The 26,291-nt window shown below is 48.7% G+C and overlaps 1 protein-coding gene across 1 annotated transcript in view; it reads left to right on the forward strand.

Moving 5' to 3' along the window:
* Positions 1–22,969, forward strand: part of LOC144602578 (uncharacterized) — a 54,693-nt gene extending 31,724 nt beyond the window's left edge. The window contains exons 10-19 of the mRNA XM_078415706.1: positions 303–443; positions 2,636–2,756; positions 2,884–2,961; positions 4,617–4,967; positions 5,531–5,812; positions 8,020–8,142; positions 8,458–8,490; positions 10,980–11,006; positions 12,312–12,338; positions 21,126–22,969. Of these exons, the coding sequence (XP_078271832.1) occupies positions 303–443; positions 2,636–2,756; positions 2,884–2,961; positions 4,617–4,967; positions 5,531–5,812; positions 8,020–8,142; positions 8,458–8,490; positions 10,980–11,006; positions 12,312–12,338; positions 21,126–21,655 (1,713 nt within the window). The 3' untranslated portion in view covers positions 21,656–22,969. The remainder of the gene's footprint in view (positions 1–302; positions 444–2,635; positions 2,757–2,883; positions 2,962–4,616; positions 4,968–5,530; positions 5,813–8,019; positions 8,143–8,457; positions 8,491–10,979; positions 11,007–12,311; positions 12,339–21,125) is intronic.
* The last annotated feature ends 3,322 nt before the right edge of the window (positions 22,970–26,291 follow it).

The raw sequence follows: 26,291 nt of genomic DNA on the forward strand, positions 1-26,291 counted from the left end.
GCGTCCATTTCATGACAACTTTAGCCGATTTCTCTCCCCCGGCGGCCGCCGTTTCCCTATGTGATTCCACGCTGAGGAAAGCGGTCTCTCTGACGCCGGTTGCTCCGGGCTGTGGCTGGGCGCCAGTTACAGACTCGGCCCCCGGGGAGCGGGGACAGGGAGCGGGCACGGAGGAGGGTCCCGGCCGGGTAGGGGAAGCGGAGGGTCCCGGCCGGGGATTGATCAGGTGAGCGGGGCTCCGGGACAACTGAGGGCGCCGGAGCCGCTGGGACACAGCGGTCACTCACTCCCCTGTTTGCCAGCGGGATTGGGTGATAGTGAAACCCCGCTGCCCCGGCCCGGCCCACTGCCCCCGGGGCGCGGCTCAGGCCGAGACCTCAGTTGGTTGTCGGGGCCGGAGCGGCGAGTCTGGCCGGTCGGAAGAGCGGAGAGAGCGGGATCCGGTGCGGTGCGGGTCAGGGAGGGAGGCGGCAGTCGGTGAGTCCTCGATCGGGAGAGCTGGTCGGTCACCGGGATTTGTTTATTCCCAGCGGCCACGTTCAGTCTGTGACGGGCGCGAAGTGGCCGCGATGGGCAAGAAGGGAACTCCTTGCTACACTCTCTGAAACTATGTGGCGCCGGTGGCGTCCTGAGCAGCGAGCGCGGGAACAAACTGCGCTGAGACGGAGGTTAATGTGTTACTGATGGGAACATGTTAATTGAACTGAACCCGGAGTTCAGTGGCTCAGATAGTAGAGTCACTGCCGCACAGTTGCAGTGATCCAGCTTGGAGCCTAACCTCCACTGCTCCCTATGTGGAGTTTGCACGTTCTCCCCAGAACCGCATGGATTTGCCGCAGGTGCTCCTGTTTCTTTCGCGTCCAAAAGACGAGCTGATGTCTCGGCAGATTGGCCGCTGTACATCGCCCTTGTATGAATCTGGGGGATGGGATCGGTGGGCAGTTGATGGCAACGTGGGAGCATTAATGAGTGCGGTCGGATTCGTGAACATGTGTGTTTACTGATATCACAAACCCAGTGGGCCAAAGGGCGTGTTTCCATGGAGCTTCTCTCCGTGAAACTAACAGGTTTTTTTATACACACAAGATAAATATTTCAACACAGGAGAGCGAGTTACTAAATACTTGTGTTTGTCCCATAGTCCTGGGCTGTGCGTGGGCAGCTGAAACACGAACCTTTACTCCGACTGTTGCAGACATTACAGAGGCTGCATCCTCACTAACCCCCTCCCTCCCGTCCTACTTTACCCCCACTTCCCCAAACCCGGCGCGGTTTCCCTGTGGAACCCCGGTCCCAGAGTCGGGGAATCGAGGACCAGAGGGCACAGGTTCAAGGTGAAGGGGAAAAGATTTAATCGGAATCTGAAGGGTAACCTAGTATTCCTGCACCTCACTCATGTCTAATGTTGACATTTATCTCAGCCATGGCGTCTGCATGTCTTTGTTCATCAATCACTGAAAGTAACCATGCGGGTACAGCAGGAAGTGAAAAAAGCTAATGGCATGTTGGCCTTTATGACGAGAGGAGTTAAGTATCGGAGCAAATAGGTCCCTCTGCAGTTGTAGTGAGCCCTGGTGAGACCACGCCTGGAGTACTGTGTGCAGTTTTGGTCTCCAAATTTGAGGATGGACATTCTTGCTATTGAGAGCATGCAGCGTAGGTTCACGAGGTTAATTTCCGGAATGGCGGGACTATCGTATGTTGAAAGACTGGAGCGACTGGGCTTGAATACACTGGAATTTTGAAGGATGAGTGGGGATCTTATTGAAACATATAAGATTATTAAGTGATTGGACATGTTAAAGGCAGGAAACATGTTCCCGATGTTGGGGGAGTCCAGAACCAGGGGCCACAGTTTAAGAATAAGAGGTAGGCCATTTAGAACGGAGATGAGGAAACACTTCTTCCGTCAGAGAGGTGCAAATCTGTGGAATTCTCTGCCTCAGAAGGCAGTGGAGGCCAATTCTCTGGATGCTTTCAAGAGAGAGCTAGATATAGCTCTTAAAGATAGCGGAGTCAGGGGGTATCGGGAGAAGGCAGGAACGGGGTACTGATTGAGAATGATCAGCCATGATCACATGGAACGGCGGTGCTGGCTTGAGGGGCCGAATGGCCTCTTCCTGCACCTATTGTCTATTTTCCTTCTCTCGCTTCCCACACTGGCCTCGGATATCACTGTTCAGTGCCAGAGTTCAACTCGACTGTGCGTTACAGAGACAAAAAGCATTAAAAAGCCTTTGAGATGGTGAAGCAGGTAAAGTATTCTGAGAGAGAAAGCAGACCAATGCAGTCTGGGGAATGACTACACATGCAGTCTGCTTCCAATCAGCAAATGGTTGAAGGTGCTTTATATCCACCTCCTCTTTCAATACATCCAATGATCCACTGTCCACGGACAGAGAGAATTCCACAAGCGTGGCTGCAGGCGGCGCCGACCTGGGAATAACAGATGTCCCAGTCAGTGACACCCAACTCCGTAAATGAATCGCAAATCTCATCTCACCCCCGATTATTTTTATTGGTCCGACATCTTTTGACTTCAGAATCAATTTCTGTCCTTTGACAGGTTTGATGGCCGGGGTGACTGAAGAAATTCCAGGGAGAAGGATCGTCCCGGACACGACCCCCGTGACAGGAGACTCAAGGAGCAGATTCTAAAGGGAGCCGGGGTCTCGGTGCGGGGACTGGAGTCCTTTGGCCACCGGTTGTCCTTGGCCACCCGGCACAAGGGGTGACCTTTCAGCCCCCGGTCAGCAGTGAGTGGGGGTGGTAGACACCGGCGGCGGGGACGGAGGGGGAGGGGAGGGGGGGGGGGTGGGAGATCGCAGCTTCCCGCCCATCACGGGTCTAACACTTCTCCCTCTCTCTCCCCCTCTCCCTCAGGCACTGACCCCTCTACTGGGATGGGACTGTTTCACTGCGCTGTGTTGCTACTGCACGGGATCCTCACCTCAGTCCACGGTAATAACCACAACATCTTGTCTGATTGATATTTATTTATCTCATGGAGGGGGCTTCATGGAGTCAGAAGATTCATATTTTAAAATCGCCCATTTGAATGCAGTTGCCACATCACTTAATATGATCAGATGCAAGGTCCGTGCTCCCTCTGTGGGCGACGATGGGGACTGCAGGAGCAGGAGGCAACCTCATTCTCATGGATAATCAAGTCAAGTCAACTTTATTTGTCACATACATATAGCAGATGTGCAGTGAAATGAAAGTGGCAACGCCTGCGGATTGTGCTAAAACTACAAAACAGAATAGAATTTTTTTTTTAACACAAAAAATAAATTACTACCGTAAATTAAATTAGTCCCTGGTGATATGAGAGTTAACAGTCCTGATGGCCTGTGGGAAGAAACTCCGACTCATCCTCTCTGATTTCACAGCGTGACAGCAGAGGCGTTTGCCTGACCGTAGCAGCTGGAACAGTCCGTTGCTGGGGTGGTAGGGGTCCCCCATAATGTTGCTGGCTCTGGATCTGCACCTCCTGATGTATAGGCCATGTATAAGTCAGCAGGAAGCAGAGAGTGGGGACTAATGTATTTTGTCTCCCTGGGTGGGAAGATGTAAGTAGTGGTGCCCCACGCGGATTGGTGTTGAGACTCCAACCTTAGATATAAAATAAATCGTGAACAGCCAGTGAAAATGGTAATATCCTGGCTTCAGAAGGTCATCCAGTCATAAGCGATAGGAGCGAATTAGGGTCATTCCGCCCATCAAGTCTACTCCACCATTCACTGAGCCCCCCCCCCCCCCCCTTGCTATTGAGGCAGTGCAATGCAGGTTCATGAGGTTAATCCGTGGGATGGCGAGACTGTCATATGAGGAAAGATTGGAAAGACTAGGCCTGTATTTACTGGAGTTTAGAAGGATGAGAGGGGATCTTATAGAGACATATAAAATTATAAAAGGACTAGACAAGTTAGATTCAGGAAAAATGTTCCCAATGTTGGGGGAGCCCAGAATCAGGGGCCACAGTCTAATAATAAAGGGGAGGCCATTTAAAACTCTGGTGAGAGGGAACTTTTTCCCCCATAGGGTGTGAATTTGTGGAATTCCCTGCCACAGAGGGTAGCGGAGGCCAAATCACTGGATGGATTTAAAAGAGAGTTAGATAGAGCTCTGGGGGCTAGTGGGATCAAAGGATATGGGGAGAAGGCAGGCACGGGTTACTGATTGTGTATGATCAGCCATGATCACAATGAATGGCGGTGCTGGCTCGAAGGGCAGAATGGCAGAATGGCCTCCTCCTGCACCTATTTTGTATGTTTGTATGTTTTTACGTTTTCCTTCTAAACTTGTGCCATCAAACTCTTGGTTCGTGGGATCATTCTGAGATACCACTTCTGAACTCTCTCCAGAGCCAGCTCATCCTTCCTCTGTTATGGTGCCCAAAATTGCTCACAATTCTCCAAATGCGACCTGACCAGCGCCCTCGAGAGCCTCAGCATTACATCCCTGTTTTTGTATTCAAGTCCTCATGAAATAAATGCTGTTGGTCTTTGTGTGCACAGAACGATGCAACTTTCCTGATGTTAATTTTGTTTTCTATTTTTACATTATTGATTCCTTAAATAATTATGTTTTCAATTATTTGCATTGATCCCCAGGTGAATTTGCCGTAATTGTACCGGGCGATGGTGGTTTTGCAGCCACTGTAGGTGGAGATGCGGTGTTGGAGTGTCAGCTTGTGCCAGATATATTGACCAGCGACATGGAGGTGCAGTGGAGGAAGTCAGGTCTGGCCTCGCCAGTCCTCGTGTACAGACATGGACAAAGTGACGCCCTCGCTCAACACCAGGATTACAGAGCAAGGGCCCAACTGTTTAAAGATGAACTGGCCAAAGGGAACATTTCCCTCAGAATAATGAACGTAAGGAGGCTTGATGAAGGGGAATATACATGTTCAGTTACAGACAGAACTGAGAATGAAGCATCTCCAGCTCAACTGCGAGTTCAAGGTGAGTAAGTAAATGCATTGATATTATTAACTTTAAAGGAATGTTTAATTTAGAGATACAGCGCGGAAACAGGCCCTTCGGCCCACCACACCGACCAGCGATGCTGGCACATTAACACTATCTTATACACACTATCGACAATTTACACATACACCAAGCCAATTAATCTACAACCCTGTACGTCATTGGAGTGTGGGAGGAAACCGAAGAACTCGGAGAAAACCCACGCAGGTCACGGGGAGAACGTGCAAACTCCGAACAGACAGCACCCGTAGTCAGGATCTCCTTTCCACCAGACTCTCCAGGGCCCAGTCATTTACCATGTAACCCCCACCTGCATTTATTTACGGAAATGCTGAAAACACTCAGCAGGTCAAGCAGCGACTGGGGAGAGAGAAGCAGAGTTGATGTTTCAGCTCAAAGACTTTGCATTGGAACTAGAAATAATTGTAAATTGTATAAGTATTGTTGCAAGAGGGTTTGGCACCTTGAACAAAATGCTGTCTGGTCGAAGTTGCTATTCTTCCTGACTATTGTTATTTCTACATCTGTCAATGATGCAGGTTTGGGGAGTAAGCCCCGGATTCAGTTGCTGGGATACCAGGGAGATGGAATCCAGCTCGTGTGTAAATCCGGTGGATGGTATCCTGGCCCAGAGATGGTGTGGAACGGCGAGGATGGACAGGTTTTACCACAAGCTGAAACAAGATACCATGAAGACACGGAAGGTCTTATAAATGTGGAGAGCAACGTGACAGTAACTAGGCAGTCAACGAACAAGTTCAAGTGTGTTGTTCGATACAGATGGTTAAACATACGACATGAGGCAATTGTTAAGATATCAGGTTTGTAAACGTTTCTGTTTGATCATTGAAGTATGAAGAGATTTACATCCCATTGAAACCCCGACTGCCCAGAATGTTCACTGAGGTATTCACATGTTTCTCACTGACGGTTCAGCAACATCTCACTTCTGTGGGGAAATTATCACTGATTTTTAAAGAATGTTTACTGCATGCGCCGATCCTGCTGCTTTACTGCCTTTTAAATCTGCATCATAATTTATTCTTAATTGTTAACTGTATGTTAGGCAGTGAAGAAAGCCAATTGAATGTTGGCCTTCATAACAAGAGGAGTTGAGTACAGGAGCAAATAGGTACTTCTGCAGATGTACAGGGCCCTAGTGAGACCGCACCTGGAGTACTGTGTGCAGTTTTGGTCTCCAAATTTGAGGAAGGATATTCTTGCTATTGAGGGCGTGCAGCGTAGGTTTACTAGGTTAATTCCCGGAATGGTGGGATTGTCGTATGTTGAAAGACTGGATCGACTAGGCTTGTATACACTGGAATTCAGAAGGATGAGAGGAGATCTTATCGAAATGTATAAGATTATTAAGGGTTTGGACACGTTAGAGGCAGGAAACATGTTCCCAATGTTGGGGAAGTCCAGAACAAGGGGCCACCATTTAAGAATAAGGGTTAGGCCATTTAAAAATGAGATGAGGAAAAACTTTTCCAGTCAGAGAGTTGTAAATCTGTGGAATTCTCTGCTCAGAAGGCAGTGGAGGCCAATTCTCTGAATGCATTCAAGAGAGAGCTAGATAGAGCTCTTAAGGATAGCGGAGTCAGGGGGTATGGGGAGAAGGCAGGAACGGGGTATTGATTGAGAATGTTCAGCCATGATCAAATTGAATGGCGGTGCTGGCTCGAAGGGCCGAATGGCCTCGTCCAGCACATATGGTCTATTGTCTAATGTCTATTGTTTGTGTTGTCATTTGTGAGGGGAGCACCAAGGCACATTCCTTGTATGTGCACATACATGGCCAATAAACTTATTCCTTCATTCATCTGCATACAAGGCCAACTGAGTCCACAACTTGTCCAAACAGGTTGGACATCGACACAAACTCTTTTAAATCCATGACGCTCTCCTGAAAGGTCTTAAATGGACAAACCATGAGGACTGCCAGAACATTGTCACGCACGGCCCTGTCACATTGACCACATGGGAACCATTGACGCCGCTAGGACTGGGATGAACGTTCTGCTGATGGAGCCGTCATGGTCCGATTACAAAGCAGAACCGTGAAGGGAACGGTGTCTGGATGACTATCCGAGACCTGTGGAAATTGGCACCGGGCGAATGGGGTCATGCAGTTGCCATAGGGGTCCATAATCATTGTGGGGGAAATGGGCTCCAAGTCGTCAGGCAGTGGTCCCAGTGCGGGGGGAAGAGGGATCAGTTCCATTGGGTTGGGTTCACTTGAATCACCCTGACACCAGTGTCTGAGTGAATCACAAGACTGTGAATGTAGATGAAGCTTTGATCTGAATAGTTGTGGGGACGCGGTATCAACAGAAGCGTCACCTCCAACGTTGTCTTTTCATGACTAGCCCGAATTGAAGGCTCTCTGTCCAAGTCTACAAGGGTAACCCATGAGTATCTAATTGCCCGTCACTGTAAACCTCCATCCAGTCGCTGCTCTGCCCGCTGGGAGAGCGAGGTTCCACGTGTGTGTGTCGGGATGCACCACATTGCAAACCGCTGCTGCCACCCCATGGAAGGGAGGACCAACAATCTGTGGCGTTGTCCGGCATGGACCATGTTGGGGCATCATCTAGACCAAGTGGCTGGCTCCTCCCACCCGCTCCAGTATTCATCCTTGGGAATTACATCAAAACTTAAATTTGTAGCCCACGTGAGGATACATATTGTTACAGATATATACAGTATATATGCTGATACATAAACTGGTATATATATATATGTGTGTGTGTATATGTAAAGGTATATGTATGTGTATTTGTATGTGAATATTTGTATGTGTGTGTGTGTTTGTGTGTTTGTATATGTGTGTATGTATGTATGCTGATACATAAACTTATAAATATATATATATATATTTATTTATTTATAATACACACATGTCTGACACACATACACAACAGCTTCCCCAGTATACACTGATGTCACGGCGGGAGGTTGCGGGGGAAGCTGTTGTGTGTGTGTGTCAGACACTGTCACTGTCTGATTCACTGTCTTCACTCTGCAGATGAGATCTTCCCTGCTGGCGTTCCTGACTGGGTCCTGCCGCTAGTCCTCACCATTTGTCTTCTCATTGCCGCCAACGGTGCTGTGTTTCTTTGGAACGTGAAACAAAACAGACGCATTAAAGGTGCGTTAAACAACAGCGTGAGATGCGGGTCAGGAAATCCCTGATTCCCAGTGTAGGTTCAGTGGGAAACCAGAGCACTCTCCGCGGGCTCTGACCTTCCAGTGGTAATTGCTGCCCCTGGGCCTGGAGAGAGTATCAGTGGCCCGGGAGGTGGGGTAATGGGGTAAACGGGCAGATGTGACATCTGTGTGTGCACGTGGAACTTCCCTCATTGTGCTGCACTTATTTCCATCCTTGTTTGGATTGCCCCCTGACTCTGATGTTCATTGTCTCTGATGCTCACTGTTCCAATGTAACACTGGTTTCTCCTTCCAGAGCTGGAACGGCGCAAATCCATCGTAGAACATGGTAAGAATTTAGTATAGAAATATTCACAAAAGAGAAGGAATGGCGACACGGTGGCGCTGCTGGTAGAATTGATATCTCACAGCGCCAGAGACATGGGTTCGATCCTGACCTCGGGTGCTGTCTGTGTGGAGTTTGCATGTTCTCCCTGTGACCGGTGTCCTCCGGTTTCCCTCCACATCCCGAAGACGTGCGGGTTTGTGCGTTAATTTCAGTAATGCCGATGGAGTACAGGCCCCAATCAGCATCACTGGTGCCGAAGTGCAAGTGGTTGAGAGCCTTATGTATCTCGGTGTTAATATTCCCACTGATCTGTTGTGGACCAGGCAGAGTGAAGCAACAACCAAGATGCCACTCAATGTCTACATGCTTAGGAGACTGAGGAAATTCAGCATGTCCAGCCGAGATCACGAGAAATTGCTGAGAGATGTGGATGTAGCCCAGTAATTCACACACACCACACTCCCCACCATTGTAGATGTAGCCCAGTCCCCCACACACACCACACTCCCCACCATTGTAGATGTAGCCCAGTCCATCACACACACCCCACTCCCCACCATTGTAGATGTAGCCCAGTCCATCACACACCCCACTCCCCACCATTGTAGATGTAGCCCAGTCCATCACACACACCCCACTCCCCACCATTGTAGATGTAGCCCAGTCCATCACACACACCACACTCCCCAACATTGTAGATGTAGCCCAGTCCATCACACAGATTAAACTCCCCACAATTGGCTCCATCTGCACATCACGCTGCCTCGGAAAAGCAGCCAACATAATCAAAGACTTGTCCCTGTCCCACCCCCAGTCGTTCATTCTTTTTCCTGCACCCGTCTGACAGAAGGTACAGAAGCTAGAAAGCGCGCACCACCAGACTCGGGTACAGCTTCTTGCGCCCTGTTATCAGCCTTCTGAACGGCCCTTCCATAAGCTGGGGCACTGTCCGATTCACCTCGACCCCATTGCGGACATTGGACATTGTCTGTGGAACTGATGTGCTACAATGCTGGGAACTACATTCTGCACTCTGTATCTCCCCCTTTGCTCTACCTATTGGACTTGAACAATGCTGGGAACTACATTCTCCACTCTGTATATCCCCCATTGCTCTACCTATTGGACTTTAGTTGGACTTGAAAGTATTTATGCATCGTATTATCTGATCTGATTGGATGGCATGCAAAACAAAGCTGTCACACGTGACAATAATACACCAAAACCCCTAAACCTAATCCTGCCGTTGGTTTATTATTAGGAAGAAGGGTCTCCAGTTACTCCAGCTTTCTGTGTCTATCGTTGGTTTATTATTAGGAAGAAGGGTCTCGACACGAAACTTTCTTCTCTCCAGAGATGCTGTCTGTCCCGCTGAGTTACTCCAGCTTTCTGTGTCTATCGTTGGTTTATTATTGCTCCTTGTACTCAGACACAGTGAGAATATTTTGGCTGTGTTTTATCCCATTAAATCATCATATTATACATGAATGAGATCAAGCCATATACGTCCAACAGGTAGAGTAATGGGAATAATACCAGAGTACAGCCGTGGGACAAGCATACTTACAACCTCCTCCCCAGTGACTTCCCTACTCGGCCATAGCTGTGTTAGTAGGTGTATTGGGGACCAGAGACACCCACCTGGTGGAGCAAGGTCATGGCGTGGCGTGTACCTACACCGTGACACAGCAGGGCAACACAGGCAGGAATACACGCAGTGGGAGGTTAAACCCAGGCCAGCGCCTTTAATCTGTTGCTCGAATCCTTAACATAGAAACAAAGAAAATAGGTGCAGGAGTAGGCCATTCGGCCCTTCGAGCCTGCACGCCATTCAATATGATCATGGCTTATCATCCAACTCAGTATCCCGTACCTGCCTTCTCTCCATACCCCCTGATCCCTTTAGCCACCAGGGCCACATCTAACTCCCTCTTAAATATAGCCAATGAACTGGCCTCAACTACCTTCTGTGGCAGAGAATTCCACAGACTCACCACTCTGTGTGAAGAAATGTTTTCTCATCTCGGTCCTAAAAGACTTCCCCCTTATCCTTAAACTGTGACCCCTGGTTCTGGACTTCCCCAACTTCGGGAACAATCTTCCCGCATCTAGCCTCTCCAACCCCTTAAGAATTTTATATGTTTCTATAAGATCCCCCCTCACTCTTCTAAATTCCAGCGAGTATAAGCCTAGTCTATCCAGTCTTTCTTCATATGAAAGTCCTGCCATCCCAGGGATCAATCTGGTGAACCTTCTCTGTACCCCCTCTAAGGCTAGAATGTCTTTCCTCAGATTAGGAGACCAAAACTGTACACAATACTCCAGGTGTGGTCTCACCAAGGCCCTGTACAACTGCAGCAGAACCTCCCTGCTCCTATACTCAAATCCTCTTGCTATGAATGTGTCCTTAAAACAAACCTGGGCCTTTGTCCACTGATGCGTGTTCTGAAGGACTTTATTCATGCCTTACCTTTCCTGTTTCTTTTTAGGACAATGGACACCCCTTGTTCAGTCAGGTATGTTCCTCACCCCTCCCCACCACACACACGCACACACACACGCGCACACACACTCACGCACACACACGCATTCACACGCACACACATTCACACACACACATTCACACACACACATTCACACACACACACACACAATCATACTCGCACACACACGCTCACACACACTCACAAACACACTCACACAAACACACACACAAACACGCACACACTCACACAAACGCACACAAACGCACTCACACACACACACTGCTGCATTGTAGTCTGGGTATCTCACAGGTTTTTCAGCGAAACAAGTTAGGTGACCGGATTATTCTCCATCCTGATCCTGGGATGACCATGGAACTGTGTGCACACAAGTGCATGAGGTTGCACGTGTCTGCGCGCGTGTGCATCGGTGTGCTGTACATGTTTGCCATGTTTTTGCCTCTTTCTCTCTCCCTCCCCCCCTTCTCTATCTCATCCCGCTACCCCTCCTCCCCATCCCCATCCCCCTCCCCCTCCCCTTCCCCCTCCCCCTCCCCTTCCCCCTCCCCCTCCCCCTCCTGCCCCCTCGCGTCTCGGGCAGATGAGGCTGGTCAGCCTGGGAAGGCAGTCCATGTAGGAGAGGGAAGACTCTGGTCTAAAACCTCCACTGCCTTGTGGTTGTATCCAGTCACGGAAAAGGCTCCAGGAGTAAACCTCAAGAAAATCCGGAGTCCCGAAGGCAGTTTGTCGTTGTCTACAACCTCATGCTGGCAGCTCCTGCCACGGCACTGGTGCCAAACTGTAATGGCCCTGCTGTTCCTTTGGATCGATGAGCAACGTGGAGAGGGGAGACGTGCTGCATGGGCAAAAGCCTGTCCTTCATGTGACATCGCCCAGGCTTGCATCCGACCACACATCTCTCACCCATGGTCAGCCATAACCGAGGGGGGCTCAGAATTTCCGGACCAAACCTGTCAATTTGTTTCCATCAGCTGGTGTAACCTGGGGAATCCCTTAAAATCCGGTCAGCTGAACTCTGGCAAAAACAGCATTTGCCATCAGCGGGTCTCAGTGTCCACATATCTGAGCTTTAACTGTGGGATGGACTGGTGAGGAAATGTGGGCACGATATCCTACTAAACCGCAGAGATAGATATGGTGGAGAGTGACTGTAGGTAACAATGTGAAGCAAAATGATCACCATGGTCAGCTTGTAGTGAAACCGCAGTGGGTCCACGGGAAGCATCTCTACACATTTAAAGCTCTTTGCTATGAAATTAATAGTAGATTAGATTCCAGCGAGTTTTCTCCAGTCTTGTTTGTTGTTTCTGTTTTCAGAGTGGAAGAGGATACTTGGCCACCAAGGTAAGATCTTGGTTTACGTGAGTGTGGTGTGCGTGGCTGTGTGTGACTGTGTGTGTGTGAGTGTAGAGTGTGAGTGTGTGACTGTGTGCATGTGTGTGCCTCTGTGTGACTGTGTGTGTGTGAGTGCGCGTGAGAGTGTCTGTGTGTGTGTGTGACTGTGTGCCTGTGTGTGTGTGTGTGTGTGAGTGTGTAGTGTGTGAGTGCGTGTGTGTGGGACTGTGTGTGTGTACGTGAGTGAGTGTGGGTGTGTGTGAGTGAGTGAGTGTGTGTGTGTTGTAGTATGTGAGTGCTTGTCTGTGTCTGTGTGGCTGTGCATGTCTGTGTGTGTGTGTAACTGTGTGTGTGTGTGTGTGTGCGCGTGCGCGCGCGTGTGAGTGTGTGAATGTGTAATGTGTGAGTGCGTGCGTGTAGGACTGTGCGTGTGTGTATGAGTGAGTGTGTGTGTACGTGTGTGTTTGTGTGTGTGTTTGTGTGTGTGTGTGTGTGTGTGTGTGTGTGAGTGTGTAGTGTGTGTAGTGTGTGTGTGTGTCGTGTGTGTCTCTGTGCGTGTGTGTGTGAGTGTGTAGTGTGTGTGTGTGTGTGTAGTGTGTGTGCGTGTGTATGTGTATGTGCGTGTGCGGTGATGATATTGAGATTACCAGTCTGAGACCATAAACTAAAGTCGTCTTTCAGTCTTATCTGCTCTAAGCACCTACATGTGCTCTCGCTATAAGGGGGTTACACTGCATCAACCTTTATCTCAAAGACTGACTTATTTCACTGCTCTGCCCACTGCTGAAGGGGTTAGGTATCAATAATCACTATTCACAGCCGTGGGTCGTCCCTCCCAAACAAGGCGCGGTCACTTCCAGCTAACGACGCAGAATAAACACAGTTATAGTTTTAAATGAAGCACGTTTAATTCTGAGGAGTAATGTTAACAGAGGTCATAGTTTACATAGGATTTCCAAAACACAAGTATAATTCTAACAATTGAGGATAACGTACCAATGAGCAGCCGAGGAACAAGCAGTTCATCAGTTGTCATGGGTGACTTTAATCTACATATATTTTGGGCCAACTAAATTGGTAACAACACAGAGGAGGAGGATTTCATAGAATGTATACGGGATGGTTTTCTAAGCCAATATGTAGAGGAACCAACTGGAGGGCAGGCCGTCATAGACTGGGTATTGGCATGAGGAAGGATTCCTAATTTGAGGAAGGACATTCTTGCTATTGAGGGAGTGCAGCGTAGGTTCACCAGGTTATTTCCGGGATGGCGGGACTGACATATGATAGAAACATAGAAACATAGAAAATAGGTGCAGGAGTAGGCCATTCGGCCCTTCGAGCCTGCACCGCCATTCAATATGATCATGGCTGATCATCCAGCTCAGTAGCCTGTACCTGCCTTCTCTCCATACCCCCTGATCCCTTTAGCAAAAAGGGCCACATCTAACTCCCTCTTAAATATAGCCAATGAACTGGCCTCAACTACCTTCTGTGGCAGAGAATTCCACAGAATCACCATTCTCTGTGTGAAGAAATGTTTTCTCATCTCGGTCCTAAAAGACTTCCCCCTTATTCTTAAGCTGTGACCCCTGGTTCTGGACTCCCCCAAAATCGGGAACAATCTTCCCGCATCTAGCCTCTCCAACCCCTTAAGAATTTTATATGTTTCTATAAGATCATAGAAACATAGAAAATAGGTGCAGGAGTAGGCCATTCGGCCCTTCGAGCCTGCACCGCCATTCAATATGATCATGGCTGATCATTCAGCTCAGTAGCCTGTACCTGCCTTCTCTCCATACCCCCTGATCCCTCTAGCAAAAAGGGCCACATCTAACTCCCTCTTAAATATAGCCAATGAACTGGCCTCAACTACCTTCTGTGGCAGAGAATTCCACAGACTCACCACTCTCTGTGTGAAGAAATGTTTTCTCATCTCGGTCCTAAAAGACTTCCCTCTTATCCTTAAGCTGTGACCCCTAGTTCTGGACTCCCCCAACATCGGGAACAATCTTCCCGCATCTAGCCTCTCCAACCCCTTAAGAATTTTATATGTTTCTATAAGACCCCCCTCAGTCTCCTAAATTCCAGCGAGTACAAGCCCAGTCTATCTAGTCTTTCCTCATATGTAAGTCCCGCCATCCCAGGGATCAATCTGGTGAACCTTCTCTGTACTCCCTCTAAGGCAAGAACGTCTTTCCTCAGGTTAGGAGACCAAAACTGCACACAATACTCCAGGTGCGGTCTCACCAAGGCCCTGTACAACTGCAGCAGAACCTCCCTGCTCCTAAACTCAAATCCTCTTGCTATGAATGCCAACATACCAATCGCTTTCTTCACTGCCTGCTGCACCTGCATGCTTGCTTTCAATGACTGGTGCACCATGACACCCAGGTCACGTTGCATCTCCCCTTCTCCCAATCGGTCACCATTCAGGTAATACTCTGCTTTCCTGTTCTTGCCGCCAAAGTGGATAACCTCACATTTATCCACATTATATTGCATCTGCCATGCATTTGCCCACTCGCCTAATCTATCCAAGTCACTCTGCAGCCTCCTAGCATCCTCCTCGCAGCTAACACTGCCACCCAGCTTCGTGTCATCCGCAAACTTAGAGATATTGCATTCAATTCCCTCGTCCAAATCATTAATATACACTGTAAATAACTGGGGTCCCAGCACTGAGCCTTGCGGTACCCCACTAGTCACTGCCTGCCATTCCGAAAAGGACCCTTTTATTCCTACTCTTTGCTTCCTGTCCGCCAACCAATTTTCTATCCACCTCAACACTGAACCCTCAATACCGTGTGCTGAGATCCCCCCTCAGTCTTCCAAATTCCAGCGAGTACAAGCCCAGTCTATCCAGCCTTTCCTCATATGCAAGTCCCGCCATCCCAGGGATTAATCTGGTGAACCTTCTCTGTACTCCCTCTAAGGCAAGAACGTCTTTCCTCAGGTTAGGAGACCAAAACTGCACACAATACTCCAGGTGCGGTCTCACCAAGGCCCTGTACAACTGCAGCAGAACCTCCCTGCTCCTAAACTCAAATCCTCTTGCTATGAATGCCAACATACAATTCGCTTTCTTCACTGCCTGCTGCACCTGCATGCTTGCTTTCAATGACTGGTGCACCATGACACCCAGGTCACGTTGCATCTCCCCTTCTCCCAATCGGTCACCATTCAGGTAATACTCTGCTTTCCTGTTCTTGCCGCCAAAGTGGATAACCTCACATTTATCCACATTATATTGCATCTGCCATGCATTTGCCCACTCGCCTAATCTATCCAAGTCACTCTGCAGCCTCCTAGCATCCTCCTCACAGCAAACACTGCCACCCAACTTCGTGTCATCCGCAAACTTAGAGATGTTGCATTCAATTCCCTCGTCCAAATCATTAATATACACTGTAAATAACTGGGGTCCCAGCACTGAGCCTTGCGGTACCCCACTAGTCACTGCCTGCCATTCCGAAAAGGACCCGTTTATTCCTACTCTTTGCTTCCTGTCCGCCAACCAATTTTCTATCCACCTCAAAACTGAACCCTCAATACCGTGTGCTTTAAATTTGTACACCAATCTCCTATGTGGGACCTTGTCGAAGGTCTTCTGAAAGTCCAGATATAACACATCGACTGGTTCTCCCTTATCCACTCTACTAGTTACATCCTCGAAAAATTCTATAAGATTCGTCAGACATGATTTGCCTTTGGTAAATCCATGCTGACTTTGTCCGATGATTTCACCACTTTCCAAATGTGATGCTATCACATCTTTAATAACTGACTCTAGCATTTTCCCCACTACCGATGTTAGGCTAACTGGTCTATAATTCCCCGTTTTCTCTCTCCCTCCCTTTTTAAAAAGTGGGATTACATTAGCTACCCTCCAGTCCTCAGGAACTACTCCAGAATCTAAAGAGTTTTGAAAAATTATCACTAATGCATCCACTATTTCTGAGGCTACTTCCTTAAGCACTCTGGGATGCCGCCTATCTGGCCCTGGGGATTTATCTGCCTTTAATCCATTTAATTTACCTAACACCACTTCCCGACTAACCTGGATTTCCCTCAGTTCCTCCATCTCATTAGACCACCGGTCCCCCGCTATTTCCGGCAGACGGTTTATGTCTTCCTTAGTGAAGACAGAACCAAAGTATTTGTTCAATTGGTCTGCCATCTCCTTGTTCCCTATGATCAATTCACCTGTTTCCGACTGCAAGGGACCTACATTTGCCTTAACTAATCTTTTTCTCTTGACATATCTATAAAAGCTTTTGCAGTCTGTTTCTATGTTCCTTGCCAGTTTTCCCTCATAATCTATTTTCCCTTTCCTAATTAAGCCCTTTGTCCTCCTCTGCTGACTCTGAATTTCTCCCAGTCCTCTGGTATGCTACTTTTTCTGGCTAATCTGTATGCTACATCTTTTGTTTTAATACTATCCTTGATTTCCCTTGTTAGCCACGGATGCACTACCTTTCCTGGTTTGTTCTTTTGCCGAACTGGGATGAACACTTGTTGTAGTTCATCCATGCGACCTTTAAATGCCTTCCATTGCATGTCCACCGTCAACCCTTTCAGCATCAATCGCCAGTCGATCTTGGACAATTCACGCCTCATACCCTCAAAGTTACCTTTCTTTAAGTTCAGAACACTTGTTTCTGTATCGACTTTGTCACTCTCTATCCTAATGAAGAACTCTACCATATTATGATCACTCTTGCCCAAGGGGCCTCGCACAACAAGACTGCTAACTAACCCTTCCTCATTACTCAATACCCAATCTAGAATGGCCTGTTCTCTCGTTGGTTCCTCGACATGTTGGTTTAGAAAACCATCTCTCAAACATTCCAAGAAATCCTCTTCGTCAGCACCCCTGCCAGTTTGGTTCACCCAATCTATATGTAGATTGAAGTCACCCATTATAACTGCTGCACCTTTAGTGCATGCATTTCTAATTTGCTGCTTGATGCCATCTCCAACCTCACTACTGCTGTTAGGTGGCCTGTACACAACTCCCACTAGCGTTTTCTGCCCCTTAGTGTTTCGTAGCTCTACCCATATCGATTCCACTTCCTCCAAGCTAATGTCCTTCCTTTCCACTGCTTTAATCTCCTCTCTAACCAGTAACGCTACCCCACCTCCTTTTCCTTTCTGTCTATCCCGCCTGAATATAGAATATCCCTGGATGTTGAGCTCCCAGCCTTGGTCACCCTGGAGCCATGTCTCCGTAATCCCAACTATATCATAATCATTAATAACTATCTCCACATTTAATTCATCCACCTTATTACGTATACTCCTTGCATTGAGACACAAAGCCTTCAGGCTTGTTTTTACAACTCTCTTACCCCTTATACAATTATGTTGAAAAGTGGCCCTTTTTGATTTTTGCCCTGGATTTGTCTGCCTACCACTTTTACTTTTCACCTTGCTACCTGTTGCTTCTACCCTCATTTTACACCCCTCTGTCTCTCTGCTCCAGCTCCCATCCCCCTGCCACATTAGTTTAAATCCTCCCCGGCAGCACTAGTAAACACTCCCCCTAGGACATTGGTTCCATTCCAGCTCAGGTGCAGACCGTCCTGTTTGTACTGGTCCCACCTCTCCCAGAACTGGTTCCAATGTCCTAAAAATTTGAATCCCTCCCCCTTGCGCCATTTTTCAAGCCACGTATTCATCTGAAATATCCTCCTATTCCTACTCTGACTAGCACGCGGCACTGGTAGTAATCCAGAGATTATTACCTTTGAGGTCCTACTTTTTAGTTTATCTCCTAGCTCTCTAAATTCACCTTGTAGGACCTCATCCCGTTTTTTACCTAAATCGTTGGTGCCAACGTGCAACACGACAACTGGCTGCTCACCCTCCCCCTTCAGAATGTCCTGCAGCCGCTCAGAGATATCCCTGACCCTTGCACCAGGGAGGCAACATACCATCCTGGAGTCTCGTTTGCGGCCGCAGAAACGCCTATCTATTCCCCTTACAATTGAATCCCCTATCACTATAGCCCTTCCACTCTTTTTCCTCCCCTCTTTTGCCGCAGAGCCACCCACGGTGCCATGAACTTGGCTGCTGCTGCCTTCCCCTGATGAGCCATCTCCCCCAACAGTATCCAAAATGGCATATCTGTTTAGGAGGGAGATGACCGCAGGGGACTCCTGCACTACCTGCCTACTGCTACGCTGCCTAGTGGCCACCCGTTTCCTTTCTGTTCGCTTATCTTTTACCTGTGGTGTGGCCAACTCACTATACGTGCTATCCACAACCTTCTCAGCATCGTGGATGCTCCAGAATGAGTCCGACCGCAGCTCCAACCGTTCAATGCGGTTTGCCAGGAGCTGCAGCTGGACACACTTCCTGCACACGTAGTCATCAGGGACACCGACAATATCCCTGATCTCCCACATGTTGCAGGATGAGCACTCCACGGGGCCGATCTCATCTGACATGTCTTACCCCCAAATTAAATCAAATCCCTCTTAATCCTTTAAACTGTATCTTTACTAAAAAGCACTGAACCCTTAACTCACTGAACCCTGAACTCACTGAACCCTGAACTCACTGAACCCTTAACTCACTGAACCCTTAACTCACTGAACCCTTAACTAAAAGTACGAACAAAAAGCTGCTTCCTCTAGTCCGCTTCCACCAATCAGCGGCTTCCTCCAGAACACTTCTTTTGAAGTGTGAGGGAACGTTTTTATCTCCAACCGCCTCCAACCGCTTCTGGGCCTCTGGGTGAACAAAGCCCCGCGCTGGGTTTTTAAACCTACCGCCCGGACGCTGCTCCAACCGCCTCCAACCGCTTCTGGGCCTCTGGGTGAACAAAGCCCCGCGCTGGGTCGGAAGAATGGGTCGACTAGGCTTGTATTCACTGGAATTTAAAAGGATAAGATGGGGATCTTATAGAAACATATACAATTCTTAAGGGATTGGACAGGCTAGATGCAGAAAAAATGTTCCGCATGTTGGGGAGTCCAGAACCAGGGGTTACATTATAAGAATAAGGGGGTCGGCCATTTGGAACTGAGATAAACAAAAACATTTTCACCCAGAGAGTTGTGAATCTGTGGAATTCTCTGCCACAGAAGGCAGTGGAGGCCAATTCACTGGATGTTTTCAAGAGAGAGTTAGATAGAGCTCTGAGGGCTAACGGAATCAAGGGACATGGGGAGAAAGCAGGAACGGGATACAGAATCTGGATGATCAGCCATCATCATATCATCATATCATATATATACAGCCGGAAACAGGCCTTTTCGGCCCTCCAAGTCCGTGCCGCCCAGCGATCCCCGCACATTAACACTATCCTATACCCACTAAGGACAATTTTTACATTTACCCAGCCAATTAACCTACATACCTGTACGTCTTTGGAGTGTGGGAGGAAACCGAAGATCTCGGAGAAAACCCACGCAGGTCACGGGGAGAACGTACAAACTCCTTACAGTGCAGCACCCGTAGTCAGGATCGAACCTGAGTCTCCGGTGCTGCATTCGCTGTAAAGCAGCAACTCTACCGCTGCGCTACCGTGCCGCCATGATCATATTGAATGGCGGTGCTGGCTCGATGGGCTGAATGAAATTTTCTGTTTCTATGATTAGATTCCTAACTCACTGAACAACAAACATCTTGAACCCCGGGCAGTTACTGTGCTAAAAATCTGAGTTTAGCAAAAAGCATTTGGACCTAAGGAGTGAACAAGCCTTTGGCTTGGAAAGTGAATATCCATCAGTGTGAGTGTGTATGTGTGCGTGTCTGTGCATATGTGTGTCTATGCATCTGTGTGTGTGTGCATAAGTGTGTGTGTGTATGTGTGCATACGTGTGTGAGTGTATGTATGTGTGTCTGTATGTGTGTTTGTGTGTGTGTCTATGTATGTGTGTGTGTGTCTGTGAATAAGTGTGCGTGTGTATTTGTTTGTGTGTCTGTGTATGTGTGTGTGTGAATGTGTTTATTTCACAAAATGCTGGAGTAACTCAGCAGGTCAGACTGAAGGAGGGTCTCGACCCGAAACGTCACCCATTCCTTCTCTCCCGAGATGCTGCCTGACCTGCTGAGTTACTCCAGCATTTTGTGAATAAATACCTTCGATTTGTACCAGCATCTGCAGTTATTTTCTTACACTGCTGTGTGAATGTGTTTATGAGTGTGCGTGTGTGTATATGTTTGTATATGTGTGTGTGTGTGTGTGTCTATATGTGCGTGTTTGTGTGTGTGTGTGTTTGTGTGTCTATGTACGTGTGTGTGTGAATGAGTGTGCGTGTGTATATGTTTGTGTCTGTGTATGTAGGTGTGTGAATGTGTTTATGATTGTGCGTGTGTGTGTATATGTTTGTGTATGTGTGACTGTGTGTGTGTGGATATGTACAAACGCACACTCACGCACACACACACACACACTCACACGCACATATATGTATGTTACGAGTATTGTCCTCTTTGTACCGGGGGAGCAGAGGGGAGCATGAGAATGAAGCAGCGTCCCGACCTGAACGTGTTCTGTCATTTCCTTACACATGTGCTGCCTGACCCGCGGACTTCCTCCAGCAGTTTGTTTTTATTCCTCACCGTTCACCCGGTTCCCCTCCACTTCCGCCCCGATTAGGAAACGCCGGGAAACATGTTTTTGTCCGTGGGATGTTGGCGGGCGGGAAATCCCCGGGACATCGTCCAGTTGTCCGCCCGCCTGTGCCCGAGGCCGAGCGGCCTCTCCCCCGGTCCCGGGGCCGCGCTGCCCGAGTCTCCCCCCGACCCCCCGGGGACTCTCTGATTCTCTGCTTCTCCCCCCAGTCTCTGTCACCCTGGATGCGGAAACAGCGCATGCGCAGCTCGAGGTGTCTGAGGATCGGAAGAGGGTGAGACGGACCGGGACAGAGAGGAGTCTCCCTGACACCGGGAAGAGGTTTACAGACTGGCCGTGTGTGCTGGGATCGGAGGGGTTCACATCGGGGAGACATTACTGGGAGGTGGAGGTGGGGGGGTGTCGGTACTGGGGTCTGGGAGTCGCCGCAGAGTCTGTGGAGAGGGAGGGAGAGGTCACAAAGACCCCGGAGACTGGAGTCTGGAGCATCGAGCGGTTGGATGACGAGTTTCATGCACGCACCTCCCCTCCATCCCCTCTTCCCGCCCGTCCCATCCCCGGGAGGGTGGGAGTTTATCTCAGTTACCAGTCCGGGGCAGTTTCATTTTACGACGCGGCCACCAAGTCCCATCTCCACACCTTCACTGGGAACAAATTCATGGAGAAATGTTATCCTTTCTTTTGGACTTTGGACGACGAGTGGCTGAGAATCTGCTCCGGTTCCGCTCCGGGTGTGTAAAAGGGTGGGGTCCCGGGACCGGCGTCAGGAGCGGTGCTCAGGGGCTGTGGGGCAGAAACCCGGTGGACAACAGGTCGGCGCTGAACGGCTCCCATTTAACCCCCAAATTCCAATAGACAACAGGTGCAGGAGGAGGCCATTCGGCCCTTCCAGCCAGCACCGCCATTCACTGTGATCATGGCTGATCGTTCTCAATCAGTACCCCGTTCCTGCCTTCTCCCCATACCCCCTGACTCCGCTATCCTTAAGAGCTCTATCTAGCTCTCTCTTGAATGCATTCAGAGAACTGGCTTCCACTGCCTTCTGAGGCAGAGAATTCCACAGATTTACCACCCTCTGACTGAAAAAGATTTCCTCGTGTCCGTTCTAAATGGCCTACCCCTTATTCTTAAACTGTGGCCCCTGGTTCTGGACTCCCCCAACATTGGGAATATGTTTCCTGCCTCTAACGTGCCCAACCCCTTAATAATCTTGTATGTTTCGATAAGATCCCCCCCTCATCCTTCTAAATTCCAGTGTATACAAGCCTAGACGCTCCAGTCTTTCAACATATGACAGTCCCGCCATTCCGGGAATTAACCTAGTAAACCTACGCTGCACGCCCTCAATAGCAAGAATATCCTTCCTCAAATTTGGAGTCCAAAACTGCACACAGTACTCCAGGTGCGGTCTCACTAGGGCCCTGTACAACTGCAGAAGGACCTCTTTGCTCCTATACTCAACTCCTCTTGTTATGAAGGCCAACACTGCGGGGAGAGCAGTAACACAAAACTCAATTGGTCGGACAGGGCAGGCAGCAGGCGAAATATAACAATATTTAAAAACATTTAGACAGGTGCATGGGTAGGAAAGGTTCAGAGGGCTATGGGGCACATGGGGACAGGTGGGACTAGTGTAGATGGGGCATCGTGGTCGGTATGGACAAGGTGGGCCGAAGGGCCTGTTTCCCTGCTGAGAGTGTGTGTATTGGGCACCTGGTACTGTGTCACCCCGTTCGGAGAGACGATCCCAATGAAATCAGACTGCTGGAGTAACTCAGCGGGTCAGGCAGCATCTGTGGAGAACATGGATAGGTGACGTTTCACAGAGTTCTGGAGTAACTCAGCGGGTCAGGCAGCATCTGTGGAGAACATGGATAGGTGTTATTTACACGTTACAGTAAAACCTTTGGAGGAAGGGATTATTAGGGGGAGCGAATATATTTACAGGACTGTTGGAACGATGACACCACATAACATCGACAAATGAACCGAATAACAAGGATTACATGATTTGTTTTGTAATTTTCACAAATGAATCTCTGTGCTAACAATAAACGGGGTTGTACATATCATGTGTCTTGCGCTTGGCTTTATAAACACACAGACACTTGTGGTTAGACGGGTTTGCGCATGAAATGTGCTGGTTCCACCGGTTGCTCCGGTTTCCTCCCCCACACTCCAGAGATACAAGTTTGTAGGTTAATCGGCACTCTGTAAATTGCCCCTCGTGTGTCGGGAGTGGATGAGAAAGTGCAATGACATTGTACATGTGTGAACGGGCGATCGATGGTCGTCGTGTACTCGGTGGGCCGGAGGGCCTGTTTCCGTGCTGTATCTCTTCACTAAAGAAAGGTAAACATTACCAAAGTTGGGACAATCTTCTCAACGCCCGGTTGACAGGGCTCCAGTGAATATATGTGTGCGTGTATATATGGGTGTGTGTGTATATCCACACACGTACACACACCAATATATATATATATATATATATATATATATATATCGCTCATTAAAGACCAACAAAAGTTAACTAAAAAGGCAATACGGGGAGAAAAGATGAGGTACGAGGGTAAACTAGCCAATAATATAAAGGAGGATAGCAAAAGTTTTTTTAGGTACGTGAAGAGGAAAAAAATAGTCAAGGCAAATGTGTGTCCCTTGAAGACAGAAGCAGGGGAATTTATTATGGGGAACAAAGAAATGGCAGACGAGTTAAACCGTTACTTTGGATCTGTCTTTACTGAGGAAGGTACACATAATCTCCCAAATGTTCTAGGGGCCGGAGAACCTAGGGTGATGGAGGAACTGAAGGAAATCCACATTAGGCAGGAAATGGTTTTGGGTAGACTTATGGGACTGAAGGCTGATAAATCCCCAGGGCCTGATGGTCTGCATCCCAGAGTACTTAAGGAGGTGGCTCTAGAAATAGTGGAAGCATTGGAGATCATTTTTCAATGTTCTATAGATTCAGGATCAGTTCCTGTGGATTGGAGGATAGCAAATGTTATCCCACTTTTTAAGAAAGGAGGGAGAGAGAAAACGGGTAATTATAGACCAGTTAGTCTGACATCAGTGGTGGGGAAGATGCTGGAGTCAATTATAAAAGACGAAATTGCTGAGCATTTGGATAGCAGTAACAGGATCATTCCGAGTCAGCATGGATTTACGAAGGGGAAATCATGCTTGACAAATCTACTGGAATTTTTTGAGGATGTAACTAGGAAAATTGACAGGGGAGAGTCAGTGGATGTGGTGTACCTCGACTTTCAGAAAGCCTTCGACAAGGTCCCACATAGGAGATTAGTGGGCAAAATTAGAGCACATGGTATTGGGGGTAGGGTACTGACATGGATAGAAAATTGGTTGACAGACCGAAAGCAAAGAGTGGGGATAAATGGGTCCCTTTCGGAATGGCAGGCAGTGACCAGTGGGGTACCGCAAGGTTCGGTGCTGGGACCCCAGCTATTTACGATATACATTAATGACTTAGATGAAGGGATTAAAAGTACCATTAGCAAATTTGCAGATGATACTAAGCTGGGGGGTAGTGTGAATTGTGTGGAAGATGCAATAAGGCTGCAGGGTGACTTGGACAGGTTGTGTGAGTGGGCGGATACATGGCAGATACAGTTTAATGTAGATAAGTGTGAGGTCATTCACTTTGGAAGTAAGAATAGAAAGGCAGATTATTATCTGAATGGTGTCAAGTTAGGAAGAGGGGATGTTCAACGAGATCTGGGTGTCCTAGTGCATCAGTCACTGAAAGGAAGCATGCAGGTACAGCAGGCAGTGAAGAAAGCCAATGGAATGTTGGCCTTCATAACAAGAGGAGTTGAGTATAGGAGCAAAGAGGTCCTTCTGCAGTTGTACAGGGCCCTAGTGAGACCGCACCTGGAGTACTGTGTGCAGTTTTAGTCTCCAAATTTGAGGAAGGATATTCTTGCTATGGAGGGCGTGCAGCGTAGGTTCACTAGGTTAATTCCCGGAATGGCGGGACTGTCGTATGTTGAAATGCTGGAGCAATTAGGCTTGTATACACTGGAATTTAGAAGGATGAGGGGGGATCTTATTGAAACATATAAGATAATTAGGGGATTGGACACATTAGAGGCAGGAAACATGTTCCCAATGTTGGGGGAGTCCAGAACAAGGGGCCACAGGGTGGATGAGTGGGGGGGTGGGCGAGAGTGAGCGTGGGGCTGGGGGAGGAGAATGTGGGGGATACGTAGGTGGGGGGAGGAGCGAGTGGGGGGAAAGGGTGGCTGGGGAGTGAGAGGGGTTGTGGAGGGGAGAGTGGTGGAAAGGGGGGTGGTGGGGAATGGAGGGGTGGAGGAGAGTGCGAGTGGGGTGGGAGGGAGAGAGACTGGGGAGGAGGGATGGGTGGGTAGGAGGGAAGAGTGGGGATGGGTAGGAGGGGTGGGGGGAAGGGGAGCGTAGGGGTGGGGGGGAGGAGGGGTGGTGGTGGGGGAGAAGGGAACAGTGGGGGTCAGGGAAGATGGGAGAGTTGGGGGTAGGGAGGGGGGGGGATCGGGGGGATTGAGTAGGGGGTTGAGGCTGCTACACCAATACAGGAGAGGCTTTGCGTCCAAGGCTCCTCGGTCACACCCTCTCCCCTTCCCTGTACCGCCTTTAATTGCGATCCCCCTCCCCTGGAGGAGCACGGCACCACAGTGAAGGAGAAAGAAGATGGCAGGACGGTGTCAGTGGCTCCCTGTCCCCTTTCCCCTCCCCCACCCCATTCCCCCCTCCTCACCCACCCCTCCTCTCCCCACCCCATTGAGATTTAAAAAAAAAATTTTTAACAGACAATTTATTTTAAAGGAAAAACGTGATTTCCCCAGGTCGCAATGGAAACCCTATGAGGAACGGGCCCCACTTGGTCTAGTCTAAACTCAGATCTTGTATCTATATATATATATCCCACTGATGTCGGCTGAAGACGGCAATTCCGGCAAAACGGTGAACCGTAGCGCCACGATTTTTTTACCACCTTAATCAGCATGCGGTTCGCCTGCTGGAAAATTATATTTTTATTTAATTCGGACGCATATTTTTTAAGTTACAGAGGTTTAAAAGTGCTGCCCCCCCCCTGATTTATCGAAGTTTTGACAGAAGGGGGGCGCTGCGGTGCGGATTGTGATGTCACAATGCCCCTGTGAGATGGACTCGAGCTGACCCCCCTTCCCCCCCCCCCCAGCGGTATTCAGCGTGTGACGTCACAATGCCCCTGTGCTACATTGTTGCGAAGAGCTGTCAAGTCAAGTCCATTTTTATTTGTACAGCACATTTAAAAAACAACCCACGTTGACCAAAGTGCTGTACATCTGATTAGCGCCTCCTCAATGAGCCTCAAACGCTAGGGAGTAGAAATAGGG

Source organism: Rhinoraja longicauda, chromosome 19 (assembly GCF_053455715.1).
Source record: "Rhinoraja longicauda isolate Sanriku21f chromosome 19, sRhiLon1.1, whole genome shotgun sequence".
In the NCBI taxonomy this organism is placed as follows: Eukaryota; Metazoa; Chordata; class Chondrichthyes; order Rajiformes; family Arhynchobatidae; genus Rhinoraja; species Rhinoraja longicauda.